Source organism: Myripristis murdjan, chromosome 13 (assembly GCF_902150065.1).
Source record: "Myripristis murdjan chromosome 13, fMyrMur1.1, whole genome shotgun sequence".
Lineage (NCBI taxonomy): Eukaryota > Metazoa > Chordata > Actinopteri > Holocentriformes > Holocentridae > Myripristis > Myripristis murdjan.
Window position 1 is genome coordinate 4,253,212 of NC_043992.1, and position 23,343 is coordinate 4,276,554.

At 43.2% G+C, this 23,343-nt stretch overlaps 2 protein-coding genes across 3 annotated transcripts in view; one reads left to right on the top strand and one right to left on the bottom strand.

Annotated features, from left to right (window-relative positions):
- LOC115370348 (calpain-5-like) overlaps positions 1–19,943 on the top strand; it is a 49,177-nt gene extending 29,234 nt beyond the window's left edge. For both annotated transcript variants that reach the window (XM_030067335.1, XM_030067334.1), the window contains exons 4-13: positions 9,120–9,328; positions 10,109–10,301; positions 10,678–10,871; positions 12,095–12,172; positions 13,301–13,496; positions 14,099–14,221; positions 16,166–16,362; positions 17,882–18,003; positions 18,708–18,844; positions 19,580–19,943. In XM_030067335.1, the coding sequence (XP_029923195.1) occupies positions 9,120–9,328; positions 10,109–10,301; positions 10,678–10,871; positions 12,095–12,172; positions 13,301–13,496; positions 14,099–14,221; positions 16,166–16,362; positions 17,882–18,003; positions 18,708–18,844; positions 19,580–19,756 (1,626 nt within the window). In that variant the 3' untranslated portion in view covers positions 19,757–19,943. The remainder of the gene's footprint in view (positions 1–9,119; positions 9,329–10,108; positions 10,302–10,677; positions 10,872–12,094; positions 12,173–13,300; positions 13,497–14,098; positions 14,222–16,165; positions 16,363–17,881; positions 18,004–18,707; positions 18,845–19,579) is intronic.
- ompa (olfactory marker protein a) lies at positions 1,541–7,279 on the bottom strand. Its single transcript, XM_030067337.1, has 2 exons — positions 7,079–7,279; positions 1,541–3,052 (listed from the first exon to the last, which is right to left on the bottom strand). Exons 1-2 carry the CDS (start codon positions 7,145–7,147, stop codon positions 2,621–2,623), a joined length of 501 nt encoding a protein of 166 aa, XP_029923197.1. The 5' UTR covers positions 7,148–7,279; the 3' UTR covers positions 1,541–2,620.
- Positions 19,944–23,343: the final 3,400 nt, after the last annotated feature.

The following is a 23,343-nucleotide window of genomic DNA, read 5'->3' on the forward strand; positions in this document are numbered from 1 at the left end:
CAGGCAACCTAGACAGATTACAGACGTTTTACTGGAAGGATTCGGCCTGATCGGGGTCCAGGAAAGTCTGACTGGAAAGCAAACGGGAACTGTTGTAACTTATGAGCAGGCCGTGTGGCTGTAAGCACGGCATGCTGGAATCTGGCCTCACTGTTTGCTAACTCCTGCACAGCTAAACAAAAAGAGAGCGAGACAGAGCGGCACAGAGCGAGAGAGAGTGTTTCCTGAAGGGAGCAGAGCTGAGTCTTATAGAGGAAATGTCTGCTGTGTTTAAGCCCGTGTTCAGGATGAACTCATACTATCTCAGGGGAGCTCTCAGTAGTATAACCTGGAATGACCTCTGACTTCCTATGACAAACAGGTAACAGTCCGGAGGTTAGAAAAGTGTGTGTTTGACTGGAAGCTTGCCAGGCTGAATCCCTGCCCCAGCCTCAGAGGTCTGCCTGAGGAAGTGAACGGGAGGGGGGGTTAAAAACACTATGCGTCACCTATCGGCAGGGGAATCTCAGCACATGAAGCATCAGGGTCCCATCAGCTTTCTCTTCTTTTGATTAGCATGTCTTTCTTTACTCACAGCTGCTGCTGTTCCTCCTCATCTCCCCTTCATAACAGAGGTGGATTAAACTTTCCAGTTCTGTATGATTTGTCTTCCTGTTTCAGTGGTTAAAAAAAAAAAAAAAAAAAAAAAAAGAACAATTAAAGCTCAACTGTGCGGCAGCATGGAAACGCTGCCACAGACACCAGCCTTCCAGCGTCCACGGTTGTGCAAAATGCAGGGATTTTTAATGATCGCTGATGGGCTTAATAGGCTTAATCATCATTGTGTGAGTATGTTGGCATAACACTGAGTGTTTCTGAAGCTTTCTTTGTCAGCACATGGCAAATACTGATAAAATAAATAAATAAATAATGCATTATTGGTGTTATGTATTCCTTAAAGACTACTCTGTTGCCTGGCAGTCTGGACCATTTTTCATCTTACCTAATATGTGACTAGAGACAGTTCAATCAGTTTCCTGGCAGATATCTCTGTACAGTGTGGATGCTTCATCAGAAAGTCTTTATGCCTGCCATTTTCCTGAAAGTCAGAAAATGAAATCTTGTAGCAGCGCTGGGCTGCTTTTCCAGCACAGTGTCATGTGCACACTCTGCTTTCTCTTTTTCTTTACTGTCGTCAATCTTCATCAGAGACAGGTTTGCCAAAGCAGAATACAAATTGTAGATTCTGAAACAACAGTTTATACATCCACGCTGTAAGTAGATTATTAACTATTTAGCTTGCAAACATGTATCAATACGTGTGTCGTTCTCTGTCCTCCTCTCCCCCATTCTCCCGTCATCTTGCTCTCTGTCTGTCACTCTTTTTCTCTCTCTTTTCCATTTCACCGCTTTACAGCCTCTCTTGCTCGTGATAACTGAGTAACTGGGATTATTATGAAGAGAGAGAGGAAGATTTGATCCTATTGATCCATTGAGTGTACACAGGATAGTGGCAGTCCTCCCCCCCGACCAGTAACACCCACAATAATCAGAGACCAGCACAGTTTCACTCAGTGTTTAATACATGTCTCTCTATTGATCTCTGTTTTGTGTCAGGCGACAGTCATGCAACGTGAACATTTGATAATCCATCCACTGCCTCATGTTGTTTTGCGTCTAGATGTCACTGATTTAAACACAGAAACTATCTCTAATAACAGAGCAACAACACTACGTTCTCAAACCTGGAATATCTCAAATGCAGCTACAGTATAAAGTATTAAAAAACAAGCTGTTTCCATACATGTATCCAACATTATATTTAGCGATCAATAGAAGCATTTTTATTCACAAGCATACAAGGAATCATGTGGGATTTGGCAACTTTGCGTCCTCATAGCTTATTTGATTTAAAGGTTAATTCCACATTGTTCAAAAGATGTTTCTAAAAATTCTCAAGTTTTTTTTCCCTCTCAGTTGTCAGTTATGAGTTTTCACTGTTATCATTTTCATCAAATTGTATTGACTTGGATGGCGAAAAGACTTTTTCAAACAGATTTGTCCCTAAACCTGTATTAAACATTTTTACACATTTCCTGTTCTTTAACGTAGCACCAAGAAACCTGTTTTGTGTTTTCAGTATTCAGTGCATTTATATTTTGTCTCCTCTTCTCCCTTTTTGCATTATTTCTTATTTTTACCTGAATTTGTGGCCTTTGTTTTCCTCAAAGCACATTCATTCAAGCATTAGTGTGTTTGTTAAAAGTGCTGTGTAAATAAATTTAATAAGATTGCGTTTAGATGAGGCAAAATCTGAATTGTGAATTAATAAATGCTAGCCACACAGAATGGAGCCTCCGAATGTCTAAATATCCAGCTGTGTGAATGAAAAAATGAAGAGTTGGAGATGAGAAAGGCTGAATTTTAGAGGGAGGAAATTATACAGGTTATGTCTCTTTGAGAAACTGACTTAAATGAGGTGGAACGCTGTCATTCAACACCAGCAGTGTGTTAGTTTTTCACTAATTTGAAGAACTGAAGAAACTATGAATGAAATTTCCTAATCCTGGCCTGCAGTGTTTTTCTGGTGACCGCTAATCTCTGTGGCTGAACCGGGACTCCCCCTGTGAAAAGTGAAAAGTCACTGCTCTGGGGTGAACTCCACTGAGCAGCTGAGATTGGCTGGCTCCGCCCCTTCTTTGAAGGCAAACAGGAAGTACATGACCTTCCTGACCTTGGCCAGGTCAGCGATCCTCTCCCCAAACTCCTGCATGTCCGCCTCCAGACACTTCAGTGGCGAGTCCTGCGGGTCGCCGGCGTTGCGCCAGAAGGTCCCCACGGGTTCCAGGAGCTGGCGGGTCATCAGGTTGGTGAGGTCGGGGGTCCAGAGCTGCGAGATGCCGGTGACGGTGACACGACCGTAGCCGTTGAGGGTGACGTGCCAGCGGGAGAAGGCCAGCTCCTGGACGGAGAAGTCCAGCCGGTACACGGCCTCATGAGGCAGCAGCAGACGCTCCCCGTCCTGCCGCTTCTGACCGGACCGCTGCAGAGAGGCCACACGGAGACGCATCACCTGGACAGGAGGGAGGGACGGAGGGAGGGAGAGGGAGAAGTGGTTTCAGAGGAGAGAGGTGGAAGAGTGTTTTTGTGTTTCTTTGTATCACGTTAATGGTCCTACTGCAGACAATAAACAACAAGAGGGGCCACATTTAAAACGGGCCCGGAAGAGGCGCCTACCTCTTCCCACACAGAAGTTGCCATCCGTGAAACCAAACCTGACAGGAGAATGTGCGCACCTGTGTGGAAACTCAGACCCATGTGTACGACGGGAAATTGGCGACGCAAATGGCGAGGCGGTGAATTGAAGTCAGATTGTTGAAACCATATTAGATTCGCCTCATATTACAGGTTACTCAAAGACTTGGGCTCATGAACATTATCATAAACATTCAAACCAGTGGTGTAATCTGTGCTTGTGCTAATGAGGCACAACTCTTCCATAAGCACATTCCAACTGTTGAAGTTGTAAGCCAGCTCAAAACGAATTTCGATATTTCAATATTTCAATATCAATATTTCATGAGCGCTGCCTCACCATCATCTTCCTCACACCCGCAGCGCAGAGAGGCTTGGACTGTGGCAGCTAACTGATGAAATGATCATCATCGCTTGTAAATATACAAGATTACATCCCCTAACCCTAACAGCATTAAAGAATTGCAGGACAAAGCTCCAATAGTTTTCTATAATATTCTCCTAATACTGTACCTATATCAGTGACAGCTCAGTTTTCACACAGTTGTCGTGTGTAAAGTCGCTGCAGTCAACAGGAGACTTCTCCAGTCACCTCACCAGCACACCTTCACCACCTGCACACGTGGATTCTGCAAATGAACAAAGTCTGGACATAGAGCCAGTGACAGCTCTTGCACAATCATGATATCTCATATCCTCATTATCAGACCTAATCATAATGTAGGCCAAGGTCAGCGTAACAAGACTGACGTAAATAATTTGTGCTCGCCTATCAAACTTCCATTTCCGAGTGATATTCCTGGATGGGTGACACCACTGACTGACACGATCACTTTGGTGAGGTGTGAGGCAGCAGTCTGATGAACACACACATATTGCATGTGGTGACGTTCATGTGACAGATGCACCGGCACCAGAGGACTGTTTGCATGCCCACCTGGCTGACCTGTTGGAGGGTTACCAGCCAACCCAGTTATATCGATTTGTGTAAAATTGTTGCCGGACGCCTGTCTCCGTGCCCGGTGCCATGCTGACACCCACACCGTCACCATGCCCAGTGAGGCTGCACTTGTTGGCGTCTTTCTTACTGCTGCGCTTAACTCAAGCAAAATTATTCTGGTTTGAAGAAATCTTACTGAAGTAACTTTTTTAGAACAAAAGCACAGTGCTCTGTAAATATTAGCCATTGCAGAAAAAAAGCCTAATGCAGAGTTCTGCCTCATTACTGATCTTTGCTGTTCAACTGTTCTCCTAGAAAACTGTCACTTATCCCACCTTCTTCAATTTCCATTTTTCTTTCAAATTAGTCAATTGTACTTTATTATGTAAATCAGTTAGAATTGCCTGTGTGTAAAATGAGCCATATAAATAAAGCTTCCTTGTCTTGCCATGCGCTCCAATGTCGTCGTTTCCTCCCAAAGCCAGATGAAAGGACAGACTGTTCGGTGTGTATATCAGCACTGATGAGGCGCATGTGGCTAACACAGACACCTCCTCTGGCGTCCACATTTATGATACATTAACAGGAATTGTGTGCATGTGTGCGTACGCAGGACTTTTATAAATCTCAATATTTTTTGCCGTAAGCACTTTTCCTGTTTTGCGCTCACGTAACCTTTAAGTGTGGGATCCACACACAGGGCTGTAAAAGAGGCCCCAGCACAGTCAAACAGACATGGCTGTTGAACAGTGAATTGAATCTGATTCAGTTGGTGGTTAAATACCATCAGCTTGTTAATATGAACTGCTTTGCTAAATCAGCTTGCTCGGTGGTTAGCTAGCCAACAAGCCAAAAACTGTTTGTGTTGGTTCACCTGTCCTGCGGCGTCATGATTTGCGTCTCAGCTAACATGCAGAGTAAAAGCTTCAGACATGAAATTTAATAGGTCACTTTAACATCCATTTGAGAACAATGTTACCTTTTTTTTTTTTTATCTTGACTGAGGCATGCTCCTTTGCAGTAGATAATTTAAAGATTGTGTCATGACATCATTTAAAATAAATATTGGCTGAAAATAATGCAGTCATATTATTTTACTGATGAAAAAGGCTTGTGCAGAGGTTCTGCTTCAGGCCCTCTGGAGGGAGGTGCGGCCCTGCGCCTTATGCACTCTGTGTATTGAAGCTTTTCCATTTCGTCACAAATCCCCCAGTGACCACAGCTGACACCATCATGGAGGTCCTCTGGAGAGTTGGCTGTGCACAAATAACGCCCAAATATACTCTCCCAAAAATGGAGCCTGACCCAGGTGAAAATAAGAATTGTCAATTAAAAAAAAAAAAAAGAAAGAAAAGAAAAGAAACTTGCCATAGGTTTTGTGGATCCTGTTAAGGTATTGGGGCTATACTGTAATATTTCTCTGTTAATAAAACCATAACATATGCCAACTTTCTTTTTTTTTTTTTTTTTTTTTTTACAATTTTCTTATATACAATGGTCCCTCATTAATCGCGGGAGTTACGTTCTAAAAATAACCCGCAATAGGCGAAATCCGCAAAGTAGTCCCACTTTTCTCAGACAGGCATTAACATTTTCTCACTTTTCTCTCTTGTTTAAACACTCTCAAAGTTCAAACCTTTGTAGAAAAATAAGTCCAGTAAAAAAAAAAAAAAAGCATGCAAAATTGCACTAAAAAACCGCATTACAGCGAGGGACAACTGTATGTCCAGCAATGCTGGAAGTAAAAGTGTTTTGTCTAATATGGAAGATTTTCTAACCTGGTTTTGACCCTACCTCCTCCTCCTCTCAGCTACAAAGCTGTTCATGTAGTTTTCTGGTTTTGCTGACAAGGGAACTTGTCAGCAGGTATATTTAGCAAAGAAATAAATGTTAATTTCAACACTGAATGATTATCCGCATGTTAGCTAGGGTGCAAATCGTATGTTCACGCCAAGATAGTGCTGGTGAGCTGACCAGACTCTGTAGAACTAACTAAATGCCAGCTAAATGCCACTATCTAAACACAAAATCGATCAGATGTATTACTGGCAAAACAACGTGTTCTCAGTCCAAAACAACCCCGAAAATTGATCATGTCTGTTGAATTTGGTTTAAATGGATCAGCTTTTAGTTTAGAAGAGCAGTCAGCCTCTCCCAGCTCAAGTATCGTACCACCTGTTCGGCGACCAGGAGGTTTACAGGACCTGAAAGCCCAGACAGGGAAAACTGTGTGCCTGTCTGCTCAACTACAACTTGCTCAGGGGTGACAATGCAAGATTGCCCACAACCATTCTCCGGACTGCATGCACTATCAGTCATATAGAGAAGGAACTGAAGTTTATTCTGCTGTTGCATTTATTGTAACTCTATTTATCCATAATGCAATAACTTCCCTACTCTCCCTTTGTGCAGAGTGACAGACTTTTACAGTTAATGAAGAACAGAAAATTCACTTACTAAAAACTGTAAGTTAAAAATAATGCTTCTCTAAATGTTAAATGTTGGTCAGCTATTTCACTGAAAACCAGGTACAGAAATTTTCATGAAATTGTCTCAGTAGCAAAATGACCACATAAAAGTTCAACACAGAAGAAGAACTGACACTGGACTTAGAGCTGCACAGTCAACTGTTTTTTTTTTCCTTCTCAGATTCCTCTTAAACAGTGTGTGCAGATGATGTGCAGAAACTCTAGTCTACTATTTGTGTGTTGGAAAAAAAAAACATATTTTCACTGAGTTTTGAATATGACATATTATGTTTTTACTTAAAAATTAACAAATTGTGATTGATATCAGATCCGCCAATACTCAGAATCAAAACGCTATGACCTGTCAGTGGAACTCTTCCCTGGCTGGAGTGACAAAATGTTCATGTGAAAGCAGCGATATCCATCAGAGCCTCACCTCCGTCAGTGAAACATCCTCTTTGAAGGTCAACACCATGGCCTTGGAGGGGCCGTCCGCCTTGTCCATGTCCGACTTCGAGGTCGTAGTCCTGGGGTGGTGAGAGGGCAAGACCTGCCTCGATGAATGTTGCTGTGGAAGAGACTGACCGAGTTTCTGCTTCTCTGTCTCTCTCACCCTCTCTCTTACTCTCTCTCTCTCTGTCTCACTCTCTCTGTCTCTCTCTTTTTCTCTCTGTCTCACTCTCTATTTACAGCATAATCAATCTAGCCCTTGTTCTCCCACTCTTCACTGTTTCATGCTCTCTCTCTCTTTCCCCTTCCTCTCTCCCACTCTTTCTAGCACAACACTCCTGTCTCTCTCTCTCTCTCTCTCTCTCTCTCTCTCTCTCTCTCTTTCTCTCTCCTCCCGGAGGGCAGTGTGGCTGGGACTGAATTGATTGGTTTGCCACAGAGTGAGAGAGGATGGGACAGAGGGTTAGGAGATGAGATCAATACTCAAACAGTCGGAGTCAGTGTATTTTATCTGGGTTAGTTCAAGCTCATTCCCTTCGTTGCATTTTAGGGGAAGTTATCTTTTGGCCCCAAAATTTTTTGGAAGGTGCTAGAAATTTCCTGATCTGGAAACACGAGGTTGAACCTGTCTGCACAAAAAGCCCTAAAACATGTAATAACTTGAAATGATTGTGAACATTATTGAAATCAGGAGCACAAATCATGTCTTAATGATAATGTATTTGTCCAGCTGTAAAATGAAAACTCATTACATTTCTGTTGGGGGGTAAAAAAAAAAAAAAAAAACATTTCTGCAATGCATTAGGATATTTGTACCTGGAATGTGTTGGAATAGGCTTGAGATATTTGAACACAAAAAGGAAAACACTATGTGAGCACGTTGGGGTGTTGTTTTTTTTTTTGCAGTGTTGAGGAGGCGGGTGATGTGTGAGGGCGCTAGGCAACGGGAGGCAGTGATGACGTCCAAGAGGGAACTCGGGGAGTTTCCTGAGGGCTTCTGGGAGCTCGGCTAGTCATAGCTCAATGGATCACTTATTTATTTATATCATTCATTACACAGTGTGTGTGTGTGTGTGTGTGTGTGTGTGTGTGTGTGTCAATGTGTGTCAGTGGGTGTGCAAGTTAGTGTGTGTACCAAGAGGATTTCTCTGTAGGGTTAGGGTGGATGGCACTCCCTTCCTGACGCAAAGTGTAAACCTGCAGTCCCTCATGCTAATTATAGTTGTTGAGGGTAAAGTAAGGTGAAGCCGCACTGACCCCTCATTAACACCCCCCAGCCTCACACACACACACACACACACACACACACACACACACACACACCAATCACCGGCATCCACATCATCAAACAAATCCCACAGTGAGTGTATGCACGTGTGTGTGTGTGTGTGTGTGTGTGTTATGTTTTCCGCACACTAACTGGGATGTAACATTGTATCTCCCAGTTTTCCGAAACAAAAAGAACAAAGCGGCCTTGAATTCAGCTGACCACCATGCATCTTTGACTTCACCCCATGGTTTCACCCCCGTCACCACAGCGTCGTGAAATATAGCTAGAAAAGAAAATGTAAGGAAAAAAGAAAGTAGCCATAGGTTTGTATGATCAGTTTATTGATAGTAATGTTAGTAATGGTACTGTTTGTTTAAACTGGTGTGATTATAATCAGGACACAGAGAAGGGTAAGCCCACCTGCAGCCATTTACCTAGATTCATTTCACGCTTTTTATTTTCAGAAAAGGTGTCAACACTTTTCTGAAAACATAACATTTTTGCTTGTGTTGGTTGGCTGATTGCCATATGATTATCTATGACGATCAAGTGGCGTTCATACTTGGCCAACATTTGATCACTGTTTTATGCGCTCATTTGAATTTGTAATTATCATGTTGGTATTTATGGATTCAGGCTCCAGTCATCCTGTAAAAAACACCTCATGTTGTATTTTTACACCCCGATGCTTCACAGTGAAACTCAAAACGTCTGAAACAGCGTCCTCATGTTTTTATGTTGTGTTTCTTCCTCTCAGGTGATTCCAGACTGGAAGGACCAGGAGTGGGATAAGGAGAAGCCGGAGTCCTACGCCGGGATCTTCCACTTCCGGTTCTGCTGGTTCGGAGAGTTTGTGGACGTGGTGATCGACGACCGGCTGCCCACGGTGAACGGAGAGCTGGTCTACTGCCACTCCAACGACAGCAACGAGTTCTGGAGCGCGCTGGTGGAGAAGGCCTACGCCAAGTACGCTCTTTAACCAGGCACTGTGTGTGTGTGTGTGTGTGTGTGTGTGTGTGTGTGTGTGTGTGCGCGTGTGTGTGTGCTGTCTTTCTACCATGCAGCGGCATTACAAGGTGTAGGGGCTTTAGGATTAACAAGGATTAAGTAAAATAGGATTTGGGACAAAGGCCTGGGTTAATGCCATGTTCTCCCTTGTATAGTAACACAAATAGGATGTTCAAGTGTTACGGGTGATGCAAGTGTAAAGCAAGCCTGTATGATATTGACAAGAAACATTTTAAATAAAAGATGATGATTGCAGCACTACACAGACAGCCCTGCTAATTTTACAGTCAGGGTTCATAGATAGCAAGCTGCAACAGTGCATGAATGTTTCAATATAGCCGTCAGCATCAGTCATCATTAGTTGTGATGATGCTTCAACATTGATTCTGCATTAGTGAGGTGTTGCTTTACCGTCTGGGCTAGCCTTGGGTTTAGGGCAGCAAAGAAAAAGAAGAAGAAAGAAGAAAGTTTTACCATTAGAGCCTCAATTTGAATCATAACTTCGGCCTAAACAGTGACAGATGTGGCACAAAAGTGAAATTATTGCTCAAAGCACCACAGTTACACACAGGAAACACTGTGTGTCTGTCTGCTGTTTGAATTTAGGTTAAAGGGTCAGAGGTGAACAATTAAATTGCATGAATAAAATATCTGCAAGAGCACGCCAGTGTCATCCAAATGTTTGTGTGTATGTGTGTGAATGTGCTCACATGTGTATGTGTGTGTGTGTTTTCCCAGGCTGTATGGGTGCTATGAAGCCCTGGATGGCGGGAACACGGCCGACGCCCTGGTGGATTTCACCGGTGGAGTGTCGGAGCCGCTGAGCCTGATAGAGAACGGCTACAAAGACGACGAGGAAAAACGCAACGAGCTGTTTGAGAGAGTGCTGAAGGTCCACAACAGAGGAGGCCTCATCAGCTGCTCCATCAGGGTGAGAGGAACACACACACACACACACACACACACACACACACACACACACACACAAGCAGTTAGGGATGTTTGCAGGCACAGATGCTCACAGAGTCAAAGACACATACACAGAGACGTCACGTGCACATTGAGGTCTGCTCATGTGTGAACAAACAAATGACTGAGTGACAGAGTGAATGAGTGAACAAACCATTGAGTGACTGCATGAATGACAAGCAAATGACTGAGTGACTGAATGGATTAATTCACTACTTACTGAGTGACTAAATCAAGGAATTAACAGATGACTGAGTGACCGGATGAATGAATAAATGAATGACTGAGTGAGTGATAAAGGAGTGACCGACCTCTCAAACAGTGCGTTGCCATTGCAGGCGACCAGCGAGGCGGACATGGAGGCGCGGCTGGCCTGCGGCCTGGTGAAGGGACACGCCTACGCGGTGACGGACGTGCGCAGAGTGAGGCTGGGCCACGGCCTGCTGGCCTACTTCAAGTCTGACAAGCTGAACATGATCCGCATGAGGAACCCCTGGGGCCAGAGAGAGTGGAACGGCCCCTGGAGCGACAGGTCAGATCTGAGATGTGTGCAGTCTGGTTACCTGTTAAAATAGTCTCCAGCCACCTCAGTTCATGCACTTGTTCAGACTGCCAGCCCAAATCCAGGTTTTGGCATATCCAGATTGTTTCCAGATTGATTTTAGAAAGTCACATGAAATTGGAATTTTAAGAATCAGATCCAAACCACATTTGGAGTTGGTTTGAAATGTGATTCCAATCAGATTTCTTCAGATGTGTTTCAGTCCTGACGCTCTGGCCACTCCAATCATATTTCAAACTCTCTGTGACGTCACACACAACACAGCACATGCCGATGAAGTCAAATCCAGAGCGACAGGAATGCATCAGAGCAGCAGAGCAGGATCATATAATCCATGCTGCTACCAGCAGAGCCGTACAACACACAGAGCAACACACACTTAAATCAACTGTCTGCTGGCACTGTGGGGCCAGGCCTCTGGACATTTCCTCTGCTTCCATGTTGGAAAACCGCATCACCAGTGTATGTAGTTTCTGACACTTACATTGTTACCATAGCAACCCGTTTAAATAGGTTGGTGATGGAGACACAAATCCGATTTGATCACTGATTTGAGAAACAAATGTGATTTGCCTTGCCTGAACAGGGCCTTACTTGTTGAATTCAGTGATGCATATGCAGTGTTAGGGATAATGAGTTACTAAATAACAAGTTACAGTAATCATATGACTTTTTCGCAGTAAACAGTAAACCTCTCAGTAAACCTCAGCAGCAAGGCCTCCTCATGCTGCTCACACATCTGACCAACAGCAGCACTAAACACACTGCATACACACTTTGATTTTTAGTTTAGCTTCTTTTGTGAGTAAACAACATTGTTTCAGTTAGTTTTAGTTTTCTTCGACAGCCTAGTTTTATTTCAGTTAACTAAAATGTTTTTCACACCTAGTTTTAGTTTTTAGTTTAGTTTTATTGAGCTAGAATAACCTTGGCTTCAACAAAGTCTGAAAACAGCTGACAGTGCACTTAGTAAGGGTTTCTTTCTCCACAGCAGTGATGGCATCACCAAAATGCAAATTTAAACAGCTCCCTGTAATGTGGGGAACTAATGTGGGCGCTCTAACGAGTTACTTTTAATAATCCTTTTAAATGTAAGACTAACTAGTAAAGTTTGTAGTGACTGTTGAGGAGCAGGGACTTTGTCCAGCTCAGTCTGAATGTCATGAACAGTTTTCCTCTCCTGCGGGTCGCAGCTCTGAAGAGTGGCAGAAGGTCAGTGAGAGGGAGCGGGAGAACATTGGCGTCACCGTGCAGGACGACGGAGAGTTTTGGTGAGTTGTGGTGCAGCGTCGCCCCCTGGTGGCTGTAAGTGAGTGGATCACTGTGACACTGGGTGGCTTTGCAGCTACTTTCATAAATCTATCTAGTCTAATCATTCTTCTCTACCTCTGTTCCTCCTCTGCCTCTCTCCAGGTTTCTCTCCTTTCTCCCCCTCATCCATCCTTCCACCTCTCCCTCTCTTCTTCTCCCTTCCTCACTCCTCCTCTGCTGTTTTGCTCTGTTGCTCCCTCTTTTGCATCCTTCTTCCCTTCTCTCCTTGCTTCCCTTGCTGTGTCTTTCTTTCCATCTGTCTCTTCTAACTCTCCGTGTTAGGGCTGCCCCCTGAAAGTCCACAAGTTGAGTCATCCTTTGGAAACCCCTGAGTCATCTTGAAATTCCTCAAGCCAAGCAGTCATGTTTTTTTTGTTTTTTTTTTCCCCTCTAATTGTTTTTTCAGACTGGGCAATGCCATTTGACAGTAACACAAGACACAATCTCTTCAAAATGCAATGGGAATACACTGCAATAGGGAGTGGGAAAATATGACAAATTAGATTAATTAACTAAAGAATTGCAGAGGAGTATTCCTTTCCTAGGATGGTGATGGAACAAACTAATTGATTCACATTCATTCCCTACAGTTGTAACCCAAAATAAGCTACAGCTACTACTCTATTACTCTTATTCAATCTCTCTTTCCTTCCTTTTCCTCCAGCCAATCCCTCTCCTCATCACTCTGTTCCTTCTCTTTTCTCCTCTGTTCAACCCCTTTTCCATCTTCTTAGCCTCTCCTCTATCCATTTTTTCCCTCTCTCCCTCTCCGTTTCCCTCAATTCCTCCACCTCTCTCTCTCCCACCCTTTTACCAATGTGATGTTGTGTGACTTTACTAAATTCTCAAACTTGTTGAAGTGCGGGGCGGCCCGGTAGCTCACCGGCTAAGAGCGCGTACCATGTCCCAGGTCCTTTGCTGCATGTCATCCCCTCTCTACCCCCTGCCTTTCCTGTCTATCTCCACGGTGGCTGTCAAATAAAGCAGAAATACCAAAAAAATAATCTTAAAAAAAAACATGTAGAAGTGTCTTATTATACAAATCTCTCCCTCTCTCTCTCTCTCTCTCTCCCTCTCTCTCTCTCAAGGATGACGTTTGATGACTTCATTGCCAACTTCACAGACCTGATCCTCTGTCGCCTGATCAACACCTCTTACCTGAGTTTCCATAAGACCTGGGAGGAGGCAGTGATGCGCGGTGCATGGCGTCGCAATGACAACCCGCTACTCAGCCGCGCAGGGGGCTGCACCAACAACAGGCAGACCTTCCTGCAGAATCCACAGGTGTGTGTGTGTGTGTGTGTGTGTGTGTGTGTGTGTGTGTGTAGGACCTGGCTGCAGGCTTAGAGGCCAAACCAGAGGATGTTTGTTGAGTGAAGTTTGTGGCTGCGCCCTGACACCCCTGTGCTTGTTTCCACCATCAGCAGTCACTTTAGTCTAACTGTGTCTGTTTGGTGAAAAATAATTTGCTGATGAAGGTAATAGCAATTTGCTGATGTTATTAACAAAATAAAATACCAAATCAAACAAAACGTAATTACCAGGCAAACTGGTTAGCTGATCACTTGTCTTGATCAGCAGAAGCACTCGCACTAGCAATTCCACTGATGTGAGATGGGTGTTACCAGCTGTCTCCACTGTGGTCTCCTTTGTCTGTGGCAATTTTACTGAAGTCATTAACTTGACTAAGATATATTGATATTACATGTGGCACCTTTCAAATTAATATGAATATCTATCCTCCTCATTCTCCTCAAATCTCCCTGCAGGAAAGTGATCAGTGTTCCTGATCACCCTCTGGTCTCCTTGTGTCACTGTATACATAATGTGTGTGTGTCCCTCCTTGCTGTGTGTGGTTAACGATGTGTGTACTTGTCTGTGTGTAGTACGTGTTTGACGTGAAGAAGCCAGAGGACGAAGCCCTGATCTGCCTGCAGCAGAGAGACCGGCGAGCCACGCTGAGGGACGGCCGAGGCGAAAACCTGGCTATAGGCTTTGAAATACACAGGGTCAGCACAGTGTGTGTGTGTGTGTGTGTGTGTGTTAGAGAGAGAAAGAGACAATCAATCAATCATACTTTATTTGTCCCACAAGGGGAAATTCAGTTTATGTTACATCCCGTCCAAGAAACACAAAAAAGACATGACAGATACAGAGTTACAGGATCGGGAGAGCTACGGGTCAGCCAGTGTACGCAGCGCCCCTTACATTAGATGAGAAAGGAGGGGGGGGGGGGGGGGGGGGGTCAAATGTCAAACTGGGCTCCTAGGGGAGCACAACATGGCATTAGGAAAAAATCACACCCCAGCACAATAAGCACAAATTAAACATTACAACATGACTCGAGACATTGCACATGTGGAAGGAGGAAGGGATTTGGGAAGGGGGAGGTGTCCCAGCACAGACAAGAGGCGTATGCAGCCACTACGGCGCTCCGCACCCACAAACTGCACTGAAAACGGGAGGGAGAGGGGGTGGGGGGCAACGAGGCATTGAATTTTGAGGAATGCGTGTATGTGTGTCCTTGTGTATGTGTGTGCGTAAGTCCAGGACCATCTTCCTCACAGAGTCTCAACATTGTCTCTGCCGTCTGATAAGATGACAACCCCGGCCGTTGCCCGGGAGACGGCCTCGTGAGTCCTGAACAGAGTAGAAGATCCCAGGTGGAGGGTGATGGGTGGGAGGGAGGGGGGAGAGCAGCTGTCTGCATAAACATCCAGGAGAAAGTGAAGATAGCGGCCTTCCAAGGTCGCTGGGGCGCCGAATTGTAGATAAAGTGATTGTTTGGGTCAGGCTGACTCTGCAGTTTCCATCAGCCTTGAGTCTCTGTGGTTCTTTTGGTGACTCAGAAAATTTCCAATTTATGGCACATATCCTCTGAGTCGAGCTTCCAACTTCTCCAAGTTGTTACCCATCCGGCGTAAAAGTCCAGGAATTTCTTCCTGCTTGCGAATTGATTCACGAATCAATTCGCACAACACATGAGTCTGAGTGTTGTTAGCACGGCACAAACCTTCAATCATGGCTGGCAGCTTCTCCAGAGCCAAAAGCTCTTCCAACACCCTCTGAACTTTGCGATAAATCAGGAATCCACCGGCACCAAACAGCAGAAATCCTGCTATCATAAATCCAATCATGTAGACGTCTTCAACATCCTCGACGGAAAGAATCGACAGGCACACAACCCTCCACTGCTCCCAGGAGTCCATGGTGTACCCGGCGGCAAACGTTCCGTTGGGGCATGCGGGTTCTCCCTTGCCCAGTTCTCTTGTAGAGAAAATTTGATCAGTTGCATCGAGAGACCAGCTGATCAGATCCATTGTTGTAGGTGTTTGGAGAGAAATGCAGAGAGAGGCTCCGATAGATCTGACTGAGACAGCACAAGACAGAGAGCAGAGCAGGGCAGATAAGGGCAGGAGGGAGCTAGAGAAAAAGCGCCCGCCTTCGTTGAGAGCAGGAACGGAGCCTGGGTCATCTCCACTTACAAAACCATAAAAAGCCAGAATCATTTATTTCCTCCTCTTGTTCCTCTTTTGATTTTGCATTACAGCTTTAAACCCCGTCAGAGTCCACCTCGACAAATGTTAAGAAATTCATAATAGAGGGAATCCCACAACCAAAAATAGTTAATTACAATTGAGAGTATTTTTATTTTTATTTATATATTTGAAGTTTACCTCTATTGTACCAGGGAAAAAAAACATTGAGATTAGCAACCTTATTTGCAAGATGTGATGTGCAGAGAAACAAAACTCGTATTTGTTGAAGGCATGATAAACTCCTGTTTATTTTCAATTATATTTCGCTTAAGTGGACAATTATACTAAGGTATCGATTATATAGTTTATTATATACTGATGTATATAAAGGCTACATGTTGCACATTAAGTTTTGTACCGAAAATGTAAAAGTGCTCTGTGTGTGTGTGTGTGTGTGTGTGTGTGTGTGTTCAGGTGGAGCTGAACAGGACGTACCGCATGCACGTCACCCAGCAGAAAGTTGGCGGCAGCATCTACATCAACTCGAGGTGTGTGTTCCTGCGCATCGACCTGAAGGAGGGACGCTACGTCATCATTCCCACGACCTTTGACCCCTACCTGGAGGGAGACTTCCTGCTGCGCATCTTCACTGACGTGCCCTCCAGCTGCAGGTCGGGACACAAAGTGTGTGTTCAGGGGGCTCTGGTGTCCTGTCTGTTTCTCCTCACTAGTCAGTGCTTGTTTCTTATCTCAAACACAAATATATCACTTTACTTCTTACTCTGTGGAAGCAAGGACTTTTCACTTTCTGCACATTATTTTTCCATTACACCCCCGAAATTTGCATTTGTGCCGTTCTATTACCTCAAAAACAGGACATTGATCTTTGTGGGGAAATTAGGTCACTGCAGTGATGGGATTCAGAGGGTTCAAAGATAAATAATATACATGCACTGCAATAGAATGAAAAATAAACTGTTTCAATAAAAAATGAAATGTACTAAATATAAACAGTTGTCAGGTTATGTAAACATATGCAGCCAGAAGGTTTCACATGGCAAGTAGACTGTCCCGATTATGCACATAAATGTATTTACTTACACTTGTTAGTTAGAGTCACTCACATATTTTACCAAGAGCCAGTGAACCACCTCAGTTTGCCATCTGGTCACTGAATCAAATCAAGATACTGACTCCACTTTCACTGAGAGGAAGGCCACTTTTCCACAGTTTGTCATCTAAACCAGCTCCGGCTGAGAGGACACAGACTAATTATAAAGGAAATGAATGTGGGGATGGGAGATTTTTTTATAAATCAACTTCAATCTGATATCTGTAAAGATGCTCATAAAACTAACAACTTATCCAACTCTTGTCACCAATACTGCACATTTAATACTAAAATTGTAATATACACCTCTGTGTACCTCCTAATGCTACTACCACTACCACTACTACTACTGCTACTACTACTACTACTACTACTAATGCTACAGCTTCTATTTCTAAAAATATGGGAGTTGTTTGCATGCGTTAGTTTGATCTGTAGGGGGGAACATCAATTCATCTTCTCAATTCATTTTTAGCACAACTCCCAACAAGAAATCATGTTCTGGTCTTTGCATTGTTGCACCTCCATCCCATTTACTCACCTCTGACCGCTAACCCTTAACCTCAACAACTTTTATGAACTTTCCATGAGCACTGTAGCACTTTATTACACTGTATATCTTTGGTTTCGTTGTGCTTCTCAATCCATCTTAGCACAACTCCAACAAGAAACCCTGCTCTGGTCTTTGCATTGCTGCACCTCCATCTCATTTATCCATCCCTGACAGTTCATCTTGGCCAATTTTATTTAATTGCATAATTGATTGTCTCTCTTTTGTGTCATTGTCTGCCGGTCTCTGTTTTCCACATGGATATGTTGTATTCTTACTCTAATTTTATGATCCTTGTGTCCCTTTATGTATATTTTAATGGTTCTTTAACATCATGCCAGAGGACTGCGGTTGTAAACTAGCCTCTGGCTAACACTGGCACATTTACAGCAATGTTAATTAATGTGCACTGTCCTCTCTAAATAAATAAATAAATAAATGATGATATAAATGCGTGTGTGTGTGTGTGTGTGTGTGTGTGTGTGTGTGTGTGTGTGTGTGTGTGTGTGTGTTGCTCCCTGTGGCACAGCGAGTTGACTCTGGATGAGCCTCCTCAGACCTGCTGGACAGGCCTGTGTGGTTACCCCTCTCTGGTCACGCAGGTCCACGTGATGAGGGCCGACGGCCTGGCAGGACACGACTCTGATGGAGGTACGAAGAGTTTATATGAAACCTGAAATTCTCCGTCTCCATCTTGGAGCTCCGCTGGAGAATAAAGTGCAAATGGCCAGAGAGAGGGAGATGAAGATGCTGCAGTGTGGCAGTAAAACACTGAGGGCGACTTGTTCCCTGCTGATGTTGACTGTCCCACAGTAAACTGTAACGTCTCCAGGCCTTATCTCTGCCCCTTGGAGCTTGAAAATACTTCAGTTAACAATCCACTTACCAAAATGAAATGCTGTCATTTTACTTTTCTGCAAACCAGCAAATATGTTGAAATGGCAATGAGTCTGAACCAAAAACTATGTAGCATATCAACATTTAGCCTTGTAGCCAGAGTGGTGGAGCCTGCGTCAGTGTGGCTGGACTGTCAACATGCACACACATATGAACGCTAACTAACGTTAGCTTGGTAGCCACTTGAGCCACCACTTGGTTAAGGTTAGGGAAAATGTTCATGCTCATGGTGAAGGTAAGGAAAAAGACCTGCTGAATGTCACAGTGAGCTGAGCTCACTGTGACATGTGTGACGTGGGACTTGAACCCAGACTGCAGAGTCAAAGGCCCGTTGACTGAATGCATCTATTCGCAGGAAAACAAAGTCATTAGTGGAAGCTAGTGTTCAGTTTTTAATCATATCTCATAATCACAGTAATTATAATGTGCGTGTGTGTGTGTGTGTGTGTGTTCTGTAGCGTCTGACCCCTATGTGATCATCCGCTGTGAGGGAGACAAAGTTCGCTCTCCAGTCTATAAAGACACGCGGAGCCCCGTCTTCAATACCAAGGGCCTTTTCTACAGGAAGAGCGGCAACAAGGCCATCACCATCGAGGTGTGTGTGTGTGTGTGTGTGTGTGTGTGTGTGTGTGTGTGTGTGTGTGTGTGTGTGTGTGTATGTGTGTGCGCGCGTGTGCGTGTGCGTGTGTGTTTCACCTGCTCATCTGTTTCCATTGTGGTGTCTTCTCTGGTTAGCTTTTTCTCAGGACTGTTTTCTGCAGCTGTCACTTTATGATTGAAACCCAAACAAGTTCCTTCCCTCCAGATGTGTGTTTTTTTTGTTTTTTTTTCAAGTCTTCTGACTAATCTTAATCAATCCATATTTCCTTCTGTTGTCCACACTTACACTTGATAAGGCAATGAATCCACAAGTCTTTAAATGGTCTGAAAAAGTCCTAAAAAATGATCTAAATTTAAATTTAAGTGTCTTACATGCATTTATTGTTTCTGCTGGTAATACAGAGCAGCTTTGGTTTCTTCATTTTGTTTTTGTGAGTTGATCTTAAATTGCCAAGCAGCATTACAGTCTTATGGTTATTTCTGAGATGTATAGATACCTGCCGTATTTTTTCCAATAGTTAAATTAGTGTGTTTCTATAAACTCCATTTGATTCATTTTGATTCATATTTATACTGTTCATCCTTGATATACACAGTTATCAAGCTGCTACAGCTGGGAGTCAATTATGTTTCTTCTTTTATAAACAAACTAAAAGTAACTATGGCTTCCTCCCTCTCTCTCTCTCTCTCTCTCTCTCTCTCTCTCTCTCTCTCTCTCTCTCTCTCTCAGATCTACAACCATAACGTGTTGTCAGATTCCTTCCTGGGTCAGGTGACCTTGGCTGCTGAACCCGGTGAAATCCAGCAGACTCTGCACCTGAGAGACAAGGGAAATCGCCGTGACAACGACCTCCCTGGAACCATCACTGTTGCCATGGTGACCAGCAGGGAGCTCACCAACATCTGAGACACACCAGTCGGGGGTCATTCATTCATAAAAGTATCACCTGGCTGTCCAGTCAGAATGAATCTGTTCATGTTGTTATATTAGAGTGAAGTTTACTGAATAGTTTACCACAAAAATTTGCCAAAGTTTTTCCAGTGTTTTGCCATTAGTGTCAAATTTCTGGCATCAACAGGTTTACTTTCAGCACTGTGCAAAATATCCACCATGACAAGTCATTTAATCTCGAAAACCTTTAAAACTTATATTGTTTTGTGTTGTTTTTTAAAGCCACCAGTGCCAGTGGTGTGCCATCATCTCGACTCCAGCGGCACCTACTGATGGGGATTTGCTTTTGTTTTGGCAGCATTGCTAAGATTCATAAAGAGCAGAGACACATGAGCACGTCCAGTCTCATCACCGAGCTGAATGACTGCAGAAAACTGATAAAACCCAGGCAATATCACCCGCCTTTTCCCACTCTGTTGCCACAAAAAGCCGTCTAAATAACTCCACAACTATTCCATCAGAAAACATTCTGTTCAGTGCATTTCCAAGGTAGTTCAACAAAGTATAGCAAAACCACACACAACTATACATTCCTACATACATACATTTGACGTGCCTGTTTACGTAATGTTTTTCTCAAAAACAGTATACTGCATTACAGTAGACTATATTGCTTGTTGTGCATGTTTACACAGCAGGTTTCCTGTGTGTTTTGACTTTGGACCAAAGATATCCACACCGGCTTGTTTTCTGTAGCCACATGCCAATATTGTAGCCTTCAGACACACCAGTTTGTGATTCTTTATTTTTTTGACAGCCAATATACTTAATATTGCTTTTGCAATACAAACTACAGGGTGTGTGAATGTTAAACAGCATATAGTTATACAGAATACAGTGTGTGTCATACAGAATATAAGTTTTAGTTTGAGTAAAGCCAGGACGATATAATCTCAAGAGACAGTATTGTCACAGCCAGTCATATTGAACAGATTCCTACACAGATCTGAAAAGGCAGGAGATTGGGGAAAATGTCATCCTGTCCTGGAACACGTAGAGCATACCTACCTGTTCTCTGTGGTCTTAGACCGCCATCGTTTGTCTGATAATTGTCACTGCGAACACTAACCTTCGTTCTTGTGTCAGTATATTGATCAGTAAATGTAAAATGAGTTTCCATAAATCATCAACATCAGAACTTCAAAATCAAATTAAGGCAGTAAGAAAAGCATGAAATTGTAACATTCAGACTGTGTAGGGAGCCTGAACCAGAGGTACAGCTCAGATACCGTGTAGGTTTACAGCAAACACACATGAGCTCAGCGTGCACTCTGAAGGCTGGTGGCTTTTCTCTGTGTGGGTAAACTTCATCATCATGTCCATTTTGTGCCACTTCATGTCCTGGTGAATTAAATCCCAGCTGGGATACCAATCAGTGTGCAGGGCGACTCAGGGCTTTCCAGGACAGTCTAATGCTGTTGACTCAGCCAATACAAAACTTTGATAGCAAATGCACTTCTGTTGTCAGTGATGTAGCATCGCTCTCCCTGTGTCTAATTTGGCGGCCGTCTTGTGCCAAAAGCTTTTCATTTCTCGAATTCTGAAAGTTTGAAAGCTGAACTGAATTCAGTTTAATTGAATCCATTTCCATGCAGTACCAGATTTGACCACACAGAGGCAGCAGAGATACAGCAAACGGTCAGGTTCAGTGCAGCAGCAGCTTTATTTTCTGAGTAATAATCAGAATACTTTTTTTTTTCAGAGAGGTCAGAGGTCAGGCTCAGCAGCTCAGCATGTTGCTCACAGACACTTCAGCAGGGGGGAGAGTTTGAACCCAGGTTGAACCACTAGAGCATCCTGCCACCTGGCACACACGATAACATGTAGGCAGTGTTGTGAGGGACTATGTCTTTATTATTCCAGTTTCAGTTCTTATCAGAACGCATTTACAGCTCAACTCCCACTGTAAAAGTTGCCTTAAAATATGTTTTAACACAGTCTTGGTTTACTGGTGTCTACCATTTGTTTTATCATTCTTTTATCATTTCATTACTTTATCTTGCAGATAAATAACCACAAATCCTAGTGTTTACAACTATATGTAAATTAGCCATATTTTATGTCCAATCAGTACATATAGCCTGTGTTTACTGCTACTTGTCTGTATGTTTTGTCTCTGAAAGCAAATATCTGTTTTAAAACTGAACTAAATTGTATGTTATTTTCTACATTTTAGGCCTTTAGCTGATGGTGTTAAACCACAGCAGCTTGGAGCGAGTGAGCAGCTATGTATGTCGTTTTACAGAAGGAAATATAAATCCAACATGTTGATGTGTCAGTCAAGGAAACAATGTTGGTGATTATAGCTGGGACTTTTTCTGTACTCTGTAACCACTAGATCGCTCACATGCCCCGTGTGCAGACCCTGTGGAGATATCAGCAATGTCAAGTCTGTTTGTACTCTTACAAAATAAATCTCAAACAGTCAGTGTGTGTGTGTAAAGTATATTCAGTGAAATGCTGAAGGCCTGTCAGTAACAGGCTGAACCTATGTTTACTGTGACAGTGATACAACACAGAATCCAAGTAAAAAAGAAAAATGCTATCAAAAAAAACAAAAAAACAAAAACAAAGAAGAAATACAATTATTAATGGAAAAAATGGAGGCAAGGGAGGAGGTTGGATAAATAATAATAATAATAATAAAAGTGCTTTTCTGGATGAGCCAATACAGTTACACAAAATTATGATTTTCGTATAAAAGAAGAAACCTTTCAAAAGTGTTTGGCTCTGCAGAAAAACATGTTGAAGAGCCCAAGGTGTTGAGTGTGTGTTGTGAGAAATGCTTTTAGCACACATACACACACACACACACACTGGCTCCATTCAGCTCTGCAGGCTGCAGATTAAGATACAGTTTCAAAGCTGCACTGCTGATCTTAAGTTTCTTGCTGTCCTGAAACGCTCCACTCCTGCTGAGGCTGATGGTTGAGTGAGAATGTGAGGAAGACGCCCTCCTGATCAGCTGAGAGCGCCACTCTCCTTCATCGACTTCATCGAATAAAAACATGCAGACAAAGGATTTTTACACTCTCAGGCGGTTCAGAGGTGAGCTGGAGCCAGACGGGCTGCAGCTAAATGTTTACACTGTCCATTCATAAAAAACACCTGAAAAGCCATAACTCTTCATGCACACCACTTAAAACCACAGCACTTCAAGCACAGCGAGAAAATCCAGATCTGATTTCAGGTTCATGTCATAACTAATTTCTTAAACTTTGTGGACTTTCCAAAAAAGCTTCAGCGTTTTACAAAATTAGCACATTACAAAATAATATTCTAAACAATTGTAATCATTTTCCACTCACCAAGTGTTTTTTTTTTTTTTTTTTTTTTTTTTTAAACAAGTCCAAGTCCAAACAGCTCACAGTTCCTTGGCAGCGGCAGCCACTGCACCTGCACAGAAAACCACTTAAAAGGTCATTAGCATAAAGGAACAATTCACCACTTTTCAGTGTCTTTCCTCCCTTCTCCTCGTCTCTCGTACATCAGGGTTACATCCATCCATGAATTTATTCTGCATGGTTTCTTTATTTAAAGGC